This window comes from Cygnus olor, chromosome 17 (genome assembly GCF_009769625.2).
Source record: "Cygnus olor isolate bCygOlo1 chromosome 17, bCygOlo1.pri.v2, whole genome shotgun sequence".
Lineage (NCBI taxonomy): Eukaryota > Metazoa > Chordata > Aves > Anseriformes > Anatidae > Cygnus > Cygnus olor.
The window spans coordinates 10,318,851-10,333,400 of NC_049185.1; the positions used below are offsets into that span (position 1 = coordinate 10,318,851).

General features: G+C 38.8%; 1 protein-coding gene across 3 annotated transcripts in view; it reads left to right on the forward strand.

Annotated features, from left to right (window-relative positions):
• Nucleotides 1-14,550, forward strand: part of TMEM132D (transmembrane protein 132D) — a 250,603-nt gene that overhangs the window by 209,102 nt on the left and 26,951 nt on the right. For all 3 annotated transcript variants that reach the window (XM_040577231.1, XM_040577233.1, XM_040577234.1), the window contains exon 5: nucleotides 966-1,109. In XM_040577231.1, the coding sequence (XP_040433165.1) occupies nucleotides 966-1,109 (144 nt within the window). The remainder of the gene's footprint in view (nucleotides 1-965; nucleotides 1,110-14,550) is intronic.

Genomic DNA, 14,550 nt, shown 5'->3' on the forward strand with positions numbered 1-14,550 from the left:
AAGTAACTGAGGGTGCTGTTTAGCCTTGTGTTCACATGATCAGAAATCAATGCATTTAAATTAGAAATGATAAATCAATTGGAAGGAATGCATTTTGCAATAATCCTCACAACAATGTTGTACCAGTAACACACATCACTGCAGAGTTGGTTTAATTCAGAGCCTAGACCTTCTCAGCGTCCTTCCTTTCTGAGAGATGATGGTTTTGCATGAGCCTCATTGACAGATAAAGAAACAGTTGCAAACAAGTGCTAGCCCATCATTAGCAAATAAGAGCCAAGATAAGACCTAGATAACCTGATTGGGGTCTGATTCCCTACAGTCATGTGGTGCATTAATGTGGGACCAGAATGCCAGCACTCTTAAAATAATTCCCTAAGTGGCAGAGGAGGAGAACCCAGATCTTATCTGTCATGAGAGACATTGCCACTAGCCCACTTTACAAGTTGTGAACTGGGAGACTGAAGTTGAATCTGCCAGCATTGCATCCCCAAGACCAGCCTAAAGCCTGCATTTAAGACTAGAGTGGCTTCTGTGCATGGCCATCCCGAGCATCCAATGAAATGGAAACATTTTGTGGGTAGAAAAGCCAGACTTAAGCCAGGTTATTTTTATGTGATCAGCATTGTCATTAGTGAGCTCAGGGTGGAGACTTCAGCATAGCTAGATGCAAGAGACATCTTGTTAATGCCGTGCAGCATCACTCCTTGGGTGTTAGGATGTTCGGAGGCTTGATGAGCAGTCATGAAAGAGCAATTAGAGTATGACAGATGTGTTACCAGCCCTCAGTCAGAACTGGAAGCTTGGTTCCAGGATTAAAGGGAGGAACTTTGTCCCTTCTGCCTACTGTGCTTGGAATAATTCTTAAAATAGACATTAGAAATTAATGTAAAGCTGAATCTAGGTGGTATTAATGAAGTAATAGCGAAATATACTAACCAAAAGGGCTTTTTTTGGTCTCTTAGGAAGCAGAAATCCTGAATACAGCTATTCTCACTGGGAAAACAGTGGCTGTCCCTGTCAAAGTGATCTCTGTGGAAGATGATGGGACTGTGACTGATCTTCTGGAATCTGTGGAGTGCAGATCATCAGATGAAGATGTCATTAAGGTAGGCCCATACTGCTTCATTGCACAAAGGGAGAGGCCCTACAAAACAGTGATGTTCTCTAATGTGACAAGTTCTTTTTCCTTCCTAACTGTTCTGCTGCTGAGAAACAAGGGTTTATTATCTATGTACAGCAGAGCAATAAAACAAACAGAAAATCGCATATATTCTATCTTGCATGTCAAATACTTAGAACTGTTTGTCACTTCCCACCTTTGAAGTATTTTCAGAGCTCACTCTACCTCTGCCTTTTACTTTTCAGCTATATGGGCTCTGTGGGGGTCAGGAAGGTTTGCAGATCTTCTAGAGTAGGAAATAATTCCTCTGAAGTTAGTTTGCTGCATTGGAACAGGAGTTGTGTGACTCAAAGTTCAGGTCTCTTCTTAGTACTGACCCAGTAGTGTATTGCAAACATTAGGTTTAAATTTGGAATTTTCTTTGGTCACAACTGCTAACTAGAGGGTATCACAAAAAATATGTTGCCCACCAGTCATGGACTGGGAATTACTTGGTAAGAAACTCGACCAGTCCATTTACTCTGAACAACAGCTAAACTTCTTTCAAGACACGTGACAGGAGATAATGTAAGGCTACTCCTAGCTTTTATTCACAGTTTGTACTTCCCTACCCAGTGGTGAGGAGAGAGGCTGCAGGAAGCTTTCTAAGCCACCATTTTACTACTGAAATCTCAGGGTCAGGTTGTACCCTCAAGACATTTGCTGCTTCATGAAGACTTTCAGCTTGTACCAGTAAACACTAAAAGCTTTTAAGAAGCCCTGCATATTCTGCTCAATTTGGTTAATGGTTCACACACATTAATGGTAGAGGAAGACATGATCAGCCATGGAGATACAGTAGAAAGGATTCCAGCATGGTGACAGAAACATTGGCTCATCTGCACCAGCTTTTATGTTTTCGCAGACATCCGTGACCGTCAAATGAGAAGACAAAATGAGAGACACAGTTACAAATAAAAGTTAAAATTGATTTTTTTTAACATAACCAGCCTGTCACAAAATGATTTGAAATACTACGGGCAACCCCTTCAGCTGCTGGAAATCACTGTTATCCCATTAACTTTTGTGAACTGCACCATATTGAGGACTTGGCCTTTGTGAAATTTGCCTTAGCCTAAAGCTGACTGGAATGCTAAGCTTTCTCCTTCTTACATTAGTTCATTTTAATTTAGATTCGAATGGCTAAGGGTATTGCTAATTCCGAAGCAAGGCTCTCTGGGCCCCATTAGCCAAAAAAACTCTTTCTGTGGAGCTTTTTTTGCCTGTAAAGGAAAAGAAGAATGTAGGTGCTTGTTTGTTACTGTCATATGGGAGAACTGATGAAAGTTTGAGAAATAACATTATGTCAGAGAGGGAATGACAACCTGGAGCAGGGTAATTGAAGAATAGAGCTGGGTATGGGTTTAAATGATCTTTCTTGTACTATCTCTAAACATATTTAACTTTTTGCCATGTCAACATTCATTGGACTTGTTTTAAGCAATTTCTTTATGATAATTTTTCATACATAAGATGAGTCCATGCAATTGAGAAGTCCACCTTTTTTTGTGTTTCCATTTTAGAATCTACTCAGGTCTTCTGGTCTAAATAGCCACCTATACTGATATTTTCTGACTAAATGTGTCTTTCTGGCTGTCTTAATCCAAATGTCCTTCTTGCTTTCATGAAGCCCTTTAGAATCTGGTAAATCTGCCAGATAAAGCAAACTGATGAACTGAGTCTAGATTTAAAAACAGGAAGAAATCATTTGGTTTTCTTGCCTTGTGTTGTGGAAGCTAATGAACTAAGTCTTCACTCACATTAATTAATTAACTTTTCATTTTATTCAGAGAGTTGGAAAAAATAATTTGAAAGCAAGTATATGATTTGGAAGATATTTGAAGCATCAATTTTGTTTTCCAAAGTTCTAGTTTATCAAAATGTTTTGGCATACTCATTGGGTATTTGTGAAATGGTTTTGGCTGATGTAAATCTGCAACAGTTTGTAGTATATATGTTTGGCTCTTACCCTGGCAAAGAGCTTAATGTGGTAGCACTTCTTATGTATATGTCTATCATCAATTGTAAATACGTGAATATACCAATAAAGGTTTCTGTGCTTCCTGTTATTCATATATACCATTGCACGATGATGCTAATGATAGGAAAAAATAGGAAATAGGAAATCTAGTCAGGGATCAAGGTGTTCTGGGCTTCTGCAAACGTCCCACTAGAGTTCACTCCTCTGCAGTAGAAAGGCAGATTTCAGCAGCCTTAAAATGAGTCACCAGTTTAAAGTGAGTTTTTAATTGAAAATACCTCTCTGAGTTTTCAGTTTACCTGCTCTGTTTCAGACCAAGTCTTATTCACAGACATCTTATGTAATGAAGACAAAGTTATATAATTAGTGGCCAGCCTTCAGCATGCAACAGTAATTAGAGTTTCTGTTCTCTGGGCATTGGAGTGGTGAATATAAAATGGAAGAAAACGTCTGCTTTAAATGCCAATTGAAATATAAAGTTTAAGATTACATTTCTAATATCTTCACTGTTGTTGTTTTTCCATGGACCTGTCATGTAATATCTTTTATTCCTATTTTTGTGTGTTGATTAATGATGAATTTAAACTCATTTTCCCTGCTCAATGTTGGTATCCTCATTTGACTTTTGGTTCCAGCAGCCGCATTTATTCCTCACTTTTTTCACTGGGGACTTCAAAGTACTCTAGAGATCCAGACCAAATTCTGCACTGACTTTTTGTCTGCCAAACTGCATCTACTTGAACTTGGTTAAATAAGTCAGGACAGAATTTAGTCCATTAAAACAATATCATTAATGACAAATGATGTCTGAAATGATTTAGCCCACAGTGACAGAGTAACCATGCCAAAAAGTGGAGGCAAGGTATAGATTCTGTTTCACAAATGAGCAATATGAAACACAGAAAAATTTCAAAGTGCTATAATGAAGTTTTGACCATTGAAGTAGATGGTAAAACTTGTTCTGATCTCATGGGAAAGAAAGAGATTAGTGATCAGATATTTTTTTTTGTTGAGTTGTTCCTGTGGATCAAAATCTCAATGTAATTTAAATCAAGACTGAGGAGAGGAAATAGAAAAAATCAACATGTTCTAATCTTTCATTTTGAAAGGCATTTCCATTTCAAAATGTCCCTTTTTTTTTGCCTTACCAAAGCATAGATGTCTCAAAAGCATCACTTTCCAATGCTCTGTGTTTTCATTTTTTTCATTTGATGAGTTAATTGAAAATCTGCATTTCAGTTGCCTTGAAATGAAAACTCTTTGAAATTCATTTTGTTTGATCAATTAACCAAAAATTCCAATATATTCTCAGCTCTGTCCAGAAGCTACTTGCCAGAAATCACATAGTGAATGGTGCCAGCACTGGGAACAGGATACAGTTTCTCTGGCCCTTTCTTATGCTACACTGTGTATTTTGTGGAGGATTGCATTCAAAATCTGTATGTTATCCAAAATTGTGTGCTTTTCTAACAGAACTCCTTAGCTTTTTACCTTCTAGAGCATCTTGTATTTTACATAGATCTCAGATAAGGATGTGAACGGGAGGTGAGATGTGTTAACTTACATCTGTATTACAGGCAGACTCCCAGGTGCAGAAGGAGTGAAAGGAGATTCCTTACTACTGATACCCTTTGCCCAACCTGGGGCTTACCACAGAGCCATGGGGCTGCGTACCAAGTGCAGAGGCTGTGCAAGAACCTGTGGCATAACCTCTCTCTCTGAATTCCCATTTCCCAAAGCAGTAGCTCTACAACCGGTTCTGGTCGTGGGGTGATTGCCTAGAGTTTGTGCCTGTCCTCTGCAGAGTCCAGTCTGCCTCGCCCTGCGTGAGGAGGGAAGATGTGATGTTTCCTTCCTCCTGTGCTGTTTGTCAGCTGGCTGTAGAGATGCAAAGCCAGACTGTTCCAGCCACAGCTCCATGGTTGGAAGTTACACTGAGTGATGCCTTAATAGCTGCTTTGTTCTGTTCACTTTGGACTGTATTAGAGGGGGTAACAATGCACTCAGCTGTTTGTAAAATATTACTGCAGACAAACGAATCTTCCAGTAACACTTAGTCTGGTTTTATCAGCAACAAAATAACTTCTTTCTAGCCAAGTGATAGACTTTACAAAAACTGAAGTATCAGAGCATCTAAAATAGCCTGAAGCAAACAGTGTTTTAAAACATTAAACTTTTAGCAGCTGTTTCTCTTCTTCCTTACTCTGGTACACTTCAGGGGAAAGTTGAATTCTTTTAAAGTTGCTGGAATGACAGAGTATAAAATCAAAGGGAGAAGATAATCGGGTCCAGGATTTTATCTGCTCCTTAGGTTAGTGTTGGCAGTTCTAGTGCTGCTGCTTTTAGCAGTCATATCGCTAGTGGCAGTCCATTTGATACTCCTTTTGCAATGCATTCTTGGATGCATGTGATTACACAAGTTTTCAGTTGCAGCTTTCAAATGGAAAAGATAACCATCATGGCTGCAGATCAAGGCATGAGACCCAGAAACGGAGGTACTGCAAAGATACACAAAAATTTAAAAACAAGGGTGTGAAGAATCCCAATTTACCTATTATCTCACAAGTTTAAGCCATGTTATGAGTAATTTGAGATGCATGTTATGGCTTGATTGAGTCTAACAGCTCACGCAGTCAAATGGAGGAAGCCAAGTATTCACCCTGGCCTGGTGCTTGCTCCTAGGGGGAGGAGAGGGACAGGAGGAGGAAAATGTAACCTGCAGTGGAGGCAAAGCAGGTGATAGAGAGTAGTAAAGAAGAGCAAACCCGTTTCAGAAGCCGTTGTCTATTAAACTAGTTAACCACAGTGTGTAATATTCAGGAGAGGTTGTCATATGGGTTTTGATCACTGAGGGTTCAGAGCACCCAAGTGGAAGTGAAAAGCAGATGTGGTCAACATAGTTTCTAGAATGATATCAAAGAAAATACTTTCCCATTAGCAAATGGGATTTTTTTAGATTGAACACTTGCATAGAATACGGTTATGAAGGGCTGAATTTTGTAATGGGAAAATAAATCTCTGCCTTGGGGGTTGGGTGAAGATCAAGTTCAATCTGCCATGGTTTTCCACAATATAACGCGGTTTCTCACCAGCTGAAGTGCCTTATTCCATTCCAAACAACTTTGATCTGCCTTGAAACAAACATTTGATTTAAGTCTGCAAATGGATGTTTTTATTTTCTGCAATGTCTAAACATTTCATTTTGATAGAAAATGATGAAATCATGTCCTGTCATTTCAGCTCAATTTCAGTATTCCTGACATCAGAATCTTTCTGAACTTTTCAACTTAGGATGAAACAACTATGAGAAAGAAAATACTTTTTCTGATCTGCTTTGGTAATCAGGATATAGGAAAAACTAAGGAACATGCAGTATTAAAAATAAAAGTTGCAATAATAACTGTTGAGTTCAGTCCATGTGCTGTTAATATTGGTTTTAAAAGGAGCAGAAACAATTTTAATATCTCTCTGGTATGAAGAGTAGGCATGGTAAAGATGAGTTCTGAACGTAAAAGTAATGTAACTGTCCCATGTCTCCCAGGAACTGGGATATAAATGAAAGCTAAACTGGAGCATCCAATAGCACCTGGCTCCAAAACAGAAACTTGCATTAATCATTAAAACTTGTGATTTTTTTTTCTCTCAAAAAAGTTCCCTTCAGCTTTAAAGCTTTTGTGTTCTTCAGTTCCAGTGGCCGCCTGCCACTTTCTTTTAGATGTGGTATTTATAGCTCTTTGTGCCTCTAAGCCATCCTCCAGATCATGACACAAATCTGTGTTGCTTTATTACCACCTAGTAAAAAGTTACAATATGCCGTATAAGTTATTGTCTTCTCAGCCCAATTTAGGATTTTTCTGGACATATCATATACGTCATAGCCACTAAATGACTTTGCTTTTGTTTATCATTTGTAGGAGTGTACAGTTATTATATTATCTATAGGAAGGATTGGTCTTATTAAAATAAAAAGATTTTTGACAAGATATCTTCAGCCGTTTTAAGTATGTTTAGATCCCCCTGACTGTATCAGCACTGTATCGATTAATATTAGCTGAAGATTTGGTTGGTAATCTGGAGTTAGTAGAGAAGCTACTGATAAGATCTGAAACATGAATCACCATCAATATTAGATATGGGATCCTTGGAGGACTCCTAGACTTAGAGAGTATTGGAAGAACACGGTACTTTTTTAGGATGTACCTATATGAAAGATAAAAGAGTCTATCTATGCTAGGTAGGCTAAGAGGTCAAACGGACATAATGAGCTCAGGACTTGTAATCATGTCTACTCCTTTCTTCTTCATAGGTAATAAAGAAAGGAAGTATGCTCTAGTGGGCCCACTGGGCTGGGATTTTAAGCAGTACATATTCTAATAAGAGCTCAATCTGCACACATTGTGAGACTTGATTTTCATTTCATTTGCCTATGCCTTAATAAGATTAGATAACAATTGGAGAACCCATTGGATGTGTTTTCAGATTCTGCATTGGATTTATCTGGTTATAGTGGAGTTTCTGGCATATGCTTTCAGCTGTGACATCGGTGTGCTATTGTGATCTTTGCCAAGTCATTTATTTGATTTGTCTTTGCATACGCACTTACAAAAGATGAATAATGGTTCTGAATTACCTTGAGAGGTAAAGAGTATTAATACTAAATCCTTGAAAAGTGCTTTGAGATCTTTGCATAAAATGGATAATCTAAGCATCATTATTATGATTGTTAATAATATATATACCCTTAACTAGGACAGAGCATAGGCTCTTTAGGAAGCGCTCCTGTTTAATTTAACTTACTCACAGCATATAAAAATGAGTGTCATGATACAGTATGAGTGGCTGAGTAAGGATTTAGAAATATTTTCAGATTTCTTATGTAACAAAGTATGTGCAGGTCTGCTGACAGATTTCTTCCCTTTTATCCAGTATCTGGACCATTTTGCATTACTTTCTAGGACCTCTTTGAGGCAAGCATGTAACTCTCTTTGCCTGAAACTTAACAGGTAAGGACTTTGTACACCAATTTGTCACTTTCCAGAGATGTTTTTGGTGTGGAATAATCAAATAATGATAATTTAAAAATCTATCCTTAAGTACCTCAGAAGCAGTATGTTTTGGAGGCAGATGCTTTTTGGTTGTTTCATTTTGTCAAGTGCAGTGTATGTAGTCTTGGCTTGCACTCTCAGCTCTTCCCTAGTTTTCCATTCTGACATTTGGCTACCCCCTTGTTCTCTTTGCCGTTATTTATAAAATCAATATAGTGCTTCTGAAGGATTTCCAGGAGCATGAGAAGGTAAACAAGTAAAGTATATCTGAAAACTACTTTCAGATGTCAGAATACAAGGGGTTATCTGAGTCCGGTTTATTTTAGTAAAAAATTATCTGTAATAGGATCGTGCTTCACACATGTGAGAGGATCTGGTCTCTTCCTAGAATAAGGAAGATTGTGGCATGGGTGTTGTATTTGTATGATACTTTAGTGCTATTATTTTTCTCACATCAGCTACCCATGGAAATGCTGAATAACTTTCCCATTTCAGCTGTATTTTGCAATATTGCCTTGTTTAACTGATTGTTGGATGATAAACCTCCTTTTTAAAGCTATTTAGGCATTCAAATCCTACTAATTTAACTGGGAATTAGAAACATAAACACCTACCAAAACTGGTCTCAGTGGCTATTCATTTTTTGTTAAAGTATGACCATGCGTTTAGAGCAGGTGGGATATTAGAGAAAGCTGACATTTTCTCCCAACTTTTATAATCTCTTCCATATAGTAACTGTTAAAAATAAGCTGATTACTTGTGTGCAGGCAATTATTTTGCAACTGTAAATGATTTTGTTTGAGTAAATTTAGGGTATCCTCTTTAGACTTCTGGCTTTGGGTGCATTCAGCAATTTCTTTTTGCATTTTTGAGCATGTAAAAAGCTGTTGTAGTGTTTAAGATTTTGTGCAGACCTGGAGCTGATACTGAAAATGAAATCTATGAACACAACGTTCCATTACATGCTCCACTTCATTCTAGTAAACACCAGAGAAAGAGAAATGAAACTTCAGTAATGAAGGAAAGTATCATTTGCCTGGTGACTGGCCATCTAAAGGCACAAAGGATGTGTACCAAACTACATTTTAAGCATAGTTTTTAAGGGTTAGATTAATTATACTTGACTATCACTCAAAAAATATATAAAAATAATAATACTTCAATCTCACAGGCATATACAATTTCTACAAGCTATTAGATCTCATCTCTGCCACTGAAAATCCAGTTAACCTAGTGTAGTTTGGGGGATTGCTCTAGACATTATTTGATGAACAGAAGAGAAAGTCTACTACTTACAGAGAACAATTTTTGTGTCTACATAAAGCTCTCGCCATCACTGGATGGTTTAGTTTGGCATGAGCTTAATGCTGAAACCAAAGATCAGCCAGAGACAGTTTTAGCTGTTTCAGTGCCACAACCCATGTTTCCATGAAAGTTCTTCACACATTTTGATGGCGCTGAGCTGAGTTTCAAGCTTGTAACAAATCTTGAAGGCAGCTTTTTCCCTAGGGCTGAGAATTTCCTCACAAGGATTTCACACAGGCCTGTAGACGGAATAGGAAACAGCCCCTCTGGCAATACTGTAGAATATACTATACTAATTTCTGAAGACACCTTGACAAGTAGTTTTCCAAATTGTTCCCTTTGTTGCCAGGTTAAACAATGTGTGTGTCTAATCTCATCTCCTACTCTGCCTCTTCTTAGTAGATTCAGCTGGGCTACATTCATTGATATTTGTTTCTTTGGAGCTCAGGCTGCTGGGAAAGCATACATAGGTATGTAACTGCATCCTGCATTTTTTAGTATCCATATCTAACTGTTATCATTTGATCTCCAGCAGGGCTAATTGCTGATAAGGGTTTTTGTCATTGGTTGGTTGGTTTGTTGCTGTTGAGGTTCAGAGAAAACTGAGCACATAAAACGAGATGTTAAAATTAAATGTGATAAAGTGTACCCAACAAAGGAAAAATGTAGAAAAGACAACACAGAAATTACTAGGGGGCATGAATGAAGATGATCCCAGAAGCACATTAACTGGGAGAGGATTTCCTTTGCTCAACAGCACAGGAAGTAAATAAAGAAATAATGTGTTATTGTGCTGGGGGGAGAGGGTTTATCCACAGTGGAAGGGTCTCTTTCCCACACCGTCACCAGCAAAAGATGAGTCATCTGCTTTACACACAATCAAGGGTGAAATGCTCAGCTGTTTACGAACTTCTAGTTTAAAAAATTATGTTAGTCAGATACTTTTGCCAGAGGTCGGTATAATACGTCAAGACAATGACAATCCTTCAGGGCCATAAACTACCCCATGTTTTGCAATGGATATCCCTGGGTTTAGTAATAATTGTCTTTGTCTAGTCTGTCATTTTCTCTAGTTTTTGTTTAGTGAAGTGATCCAAGGAAGAGTTAGAAAAACAACCGGATTGTAAGACTGAGGTTTTCTCTGTGATTTAAGGTCACTGAGCTTGCATAGTCTAATGGGAGTTGAGCACGCAGTTCAGGTTTCACTGGAAAATATAATGCAAGAGATCAGTTCAGGTGTGTGTTCAAGATGAAATCTATACTTCTCCCTGGCAAAGTCTGGCAGCAAGCAGAAGATGTCCCGCCAACCCAACAGCAGAAAAACTTTCATCCACCAGCCAGCTGCATTAAGTATAGGATGGTCTGCTGAATCCTCATGTGCGTTATATTGTTATAATTACATTTTCCTTTTGAAAAGGCTTAAGATGCAAAATCCTGTTCAGCCAGAGCTGGTGTCTGCAGCACACAGGATGGAGTTAGGAGAGACACTTTAATCTTTTCTTCAGCCTGGTCCCTGTGTGGACTAGTTTGCTGTTATCAGATTTCATGGGTGCTTCAGGGCTGCCCTAAGGTTCTAATGAGTTTTAATAAGCTAAACGTTAACAAGACTATTACTCAAGCAGACTTTACTGGAACTTGGCATTTTTTCTCTTCCTGGGAACACCCCCAAAGTTCTTTTGTCAAAAGATGACACTGCAGTGACCACTCCAGTTATTTATAAGTTAAAAAGCCTCATATGTTTTCTTTGGTCTTTATAGCATGGCTGGATGAATGCAGGTGGGCCAGAGCTGTGGGACCAAGAGTGACCTGAACATATCTTTGAGGGCTGGGATACTCCTTGCTCATCAAAGAATGGAAATATGGGGAAAAAATGTTGAACATAATGTGATTCCGCCTGCACTAGTATCGTCATAAAACTGAGGCAAACTACTGAGAGTGATTCTGTTACAAGGGCAGAAAAAGGAATAAAATAAATGCAGTTTCCTGGGGTATGGGGCACCACCATGATCTCCTACTGGCTAATTGTCTATTCAGCTAAACACTTATCTAACTAGCCTGGGGCACTGGGGGAGTTACATCAAGTCTTTTATTTGTTAGAGTCATATTTTTTTTCCTTTCACGTCAAATGTAGTCCAAAATAGCGAAAAGAGCAGTTTCTAATTAAGCTCCTGCCTAAATTCCATTATAACTGCTGAAGTGATTGGGGCAAGGAGATAAAGAACTATAATGACCCCAGTATGTAAATATAGATGCAAAAGTTTGTTTGGAGGTTTGAAGGTTAGAGGCCAGATATCGTGAAACCAAACATAAAGCCTCTTTGTAGAAATTCAATCGGTGCATTAGTTATCATGGATTTTCATTAAAATAAAGTGATAATGCACATTCATGTTTCAGTTCCAAAATGTGAAGTGACAGTGTATGACTTAGCCACTGAAATGATATTATAGACCCAAAAAAAGAATAATACAGGAAATTGAGAAAGCAGAAGAGGGAGTTGTAATAGAATTGGGCATTGGCATTAATAAAAATCATGAAAGGGAGATTGATTTAATGCAAGATATGAAAGACAGAAACTCAAGGTGTTAAAAAGATCATCTGCTCATCCGGTAAAGAATCTCTAAGGCTGCAAAACTTTTAGCTGAAAGAGCCAGATCTACTTGAAGTAGATGAATCTGGTTCAAAATTTTATGAGGAATAAAGTACTACAGGGGAACATGCTTCTGCTGTACACACAGTCTATTAAGAAGTTGTACAAAAGAGGAAGAATTTTACATTGTTCCACTGGAAAATTATCCTTGCTTATAAGTATTGTCAAAAGATTTACAAGTAGATATGGGAGTGAGAAATTGTTCTAATCCAAAGAGCCTAAATAGCAACATTTACATGCTAACTAGCTATGAAGATTTGGAAGAAAACAGTCTTGGTGAAATGAGTTGGCCAGGTTACTTCTGGGAATGGTGTTTTGTACATAAAAAACAGGTAGGACAGACACAGATGTCATGTGAGTGACGTCTCTGTCTAAGTGTCTGCTAATGTGGATTTATTTTAGCTTGTGAAAGTCTTTCAAGCTTCACACATACCCATCTATAAGTGCAAAGAAGCTAAAATCTTCCTTGTCTGCATGTCTGAGGGAAGGAGGCTCTAAGATCCAGATGAAACGGTGCTAAGATCTCGCAATAGCTGAGGGTGACAGAACAACTCTTTTTTGGTACTGGTATATATAAAAAAAAAAAACATAGAAGACAAGTTTGAAGTGTAGCGTGGTCCTCGTCAGTCCTATGGACATGAGTAACTACGCACTGGGATTTTGGAGCAATCATAGTTCTGTTGATAATATTACATTTTTTATTTTTCTTTTCCCTTCATTATATGGAGTTCTGCTTTTCAAACAGAAAGAAAAGGCTTCCTAACTGCTGTATGTTAGCCCACTGAAAAGTTGCACATACAAACACAGAGGTTTGTGAGACCTGGCAGGGAAAAGACCAGGCAGGAACTACACGTGCTGTAATAAGATTTTCTTTTTCTATAGTATGATTTTGCATGGCGAGGATGACCTCTGTTTCTGAGAAAAAAAAAAAAAATCTGAATAATGTTGGTAAGTACCTCATGTCATCTTCCTGAGGCGGACAACCCTTATTCACCTGAGGGGGAAATAAGGAGTTAAATAACTCACCTGAAAATCTCATAGCAAAATAATTCTCAGGGGAGTTCAGAAGGCAATGTGGAGCCTGTGGGGTGCCACACTGCATACAGAGGTACTCCCTCTTTCTCAGTCTTACCCTCCCTGGGAATAGGTGAGTAGCAGTTACCAGGTACATGCAACTTTTTTCATAGCAGACCTCAAAGCTGAGCATAAATGAACAATGGCATGGGTGGGGCTCCAGCAGGCAAGGAGGACAGTGACCCGGTACCAGTGAACCTTGCAGTCTGATGCCAGTGACAAGTGTATGATTAGCAAGCACAGGGATACCAAATCAGCCCAGTCTCTGTTCCATTTTAAATAAAAAAGGTAAGTTTATGAGCAACTGGAACTGCAGTAGCAGCTTGAGCTCAGTGCAGTTGCAGTAATATTTAGCCCCTGTCATCTTCTGTCTACTCAGCGCACTGATGAGTGTGAAGGATAAAACCAGAGCGGGCTCCTGCCATCTCGCTGTGCTGAGAGCTTGGCATTAATATGTGCATTTTTCCAGGGAACTTTGCATATAGTTGAGCTGTCCAGTTTGTTCACGTTGTCTGCAAACCAAGAGGAGAGGGCACAGCTGTCCAGCTGCTCCAGATGCCTGCAATCTAGGGTATGCTTATGCAGGGGACACCTGGATTAACATGAGTGAAACACTAAAGGCTGAAGCTGAGCATGCCTGGCACAACATCGACAATAAATCTGTGAGCGTTGCTGGGTTTTGGCCATGCATTTTCCTTGCCAGGTTTGTTCCTCCCCTCTGAGCTGTACGCACGAAGGTAAGTTCTAAAGTTGAGCTGGTGCTGCGGTAATACTTCTGGAAGCACTGCTTTTGGAAAAGCAAGTTGCATCCACTGGGCTGGTGTGTATGGTCTGATTCTGAGGTTACTTATAGGTGGGTGAATCAAGAAAGAGAAGTCAGTGCCTCAGGTCTGTAAAAATTCATGGGTCTTAGGCTTGTGGCTGTGTATTTATGTGATGTCTAGCAGAAAGGCAGATGGTCCAGAACTATGGCTCCATCACCTGCCTTGTTAAAATAAATAACAATAACTGAATATAAAACTCTGGTAATTCCCTTTTCCATTCCCCTGTACCATGTGTACTGTTTTGAGAGAGTTTTTATTTTAAAAGGTTCATTTCTGCCAGCTCATTTATGAATAACAGCAGCTACTTTTTCAGTGAGTAGTGAAGATATAACACATCTCTGAGCACTGCAAGAGCAAGTGAAGCTGCTGCTTCACAATTCTGTTGCATGTTTTTATAAATGTTTCTTTAGAGGTGGATATATCTGTCTTTGAAAGGAAATGCAAGTCTCTCCAGGGTACTGCAGAACTTCATGCAAATTCTGGTGTTCAAAGGTCACTCTCATGCCTCAGAG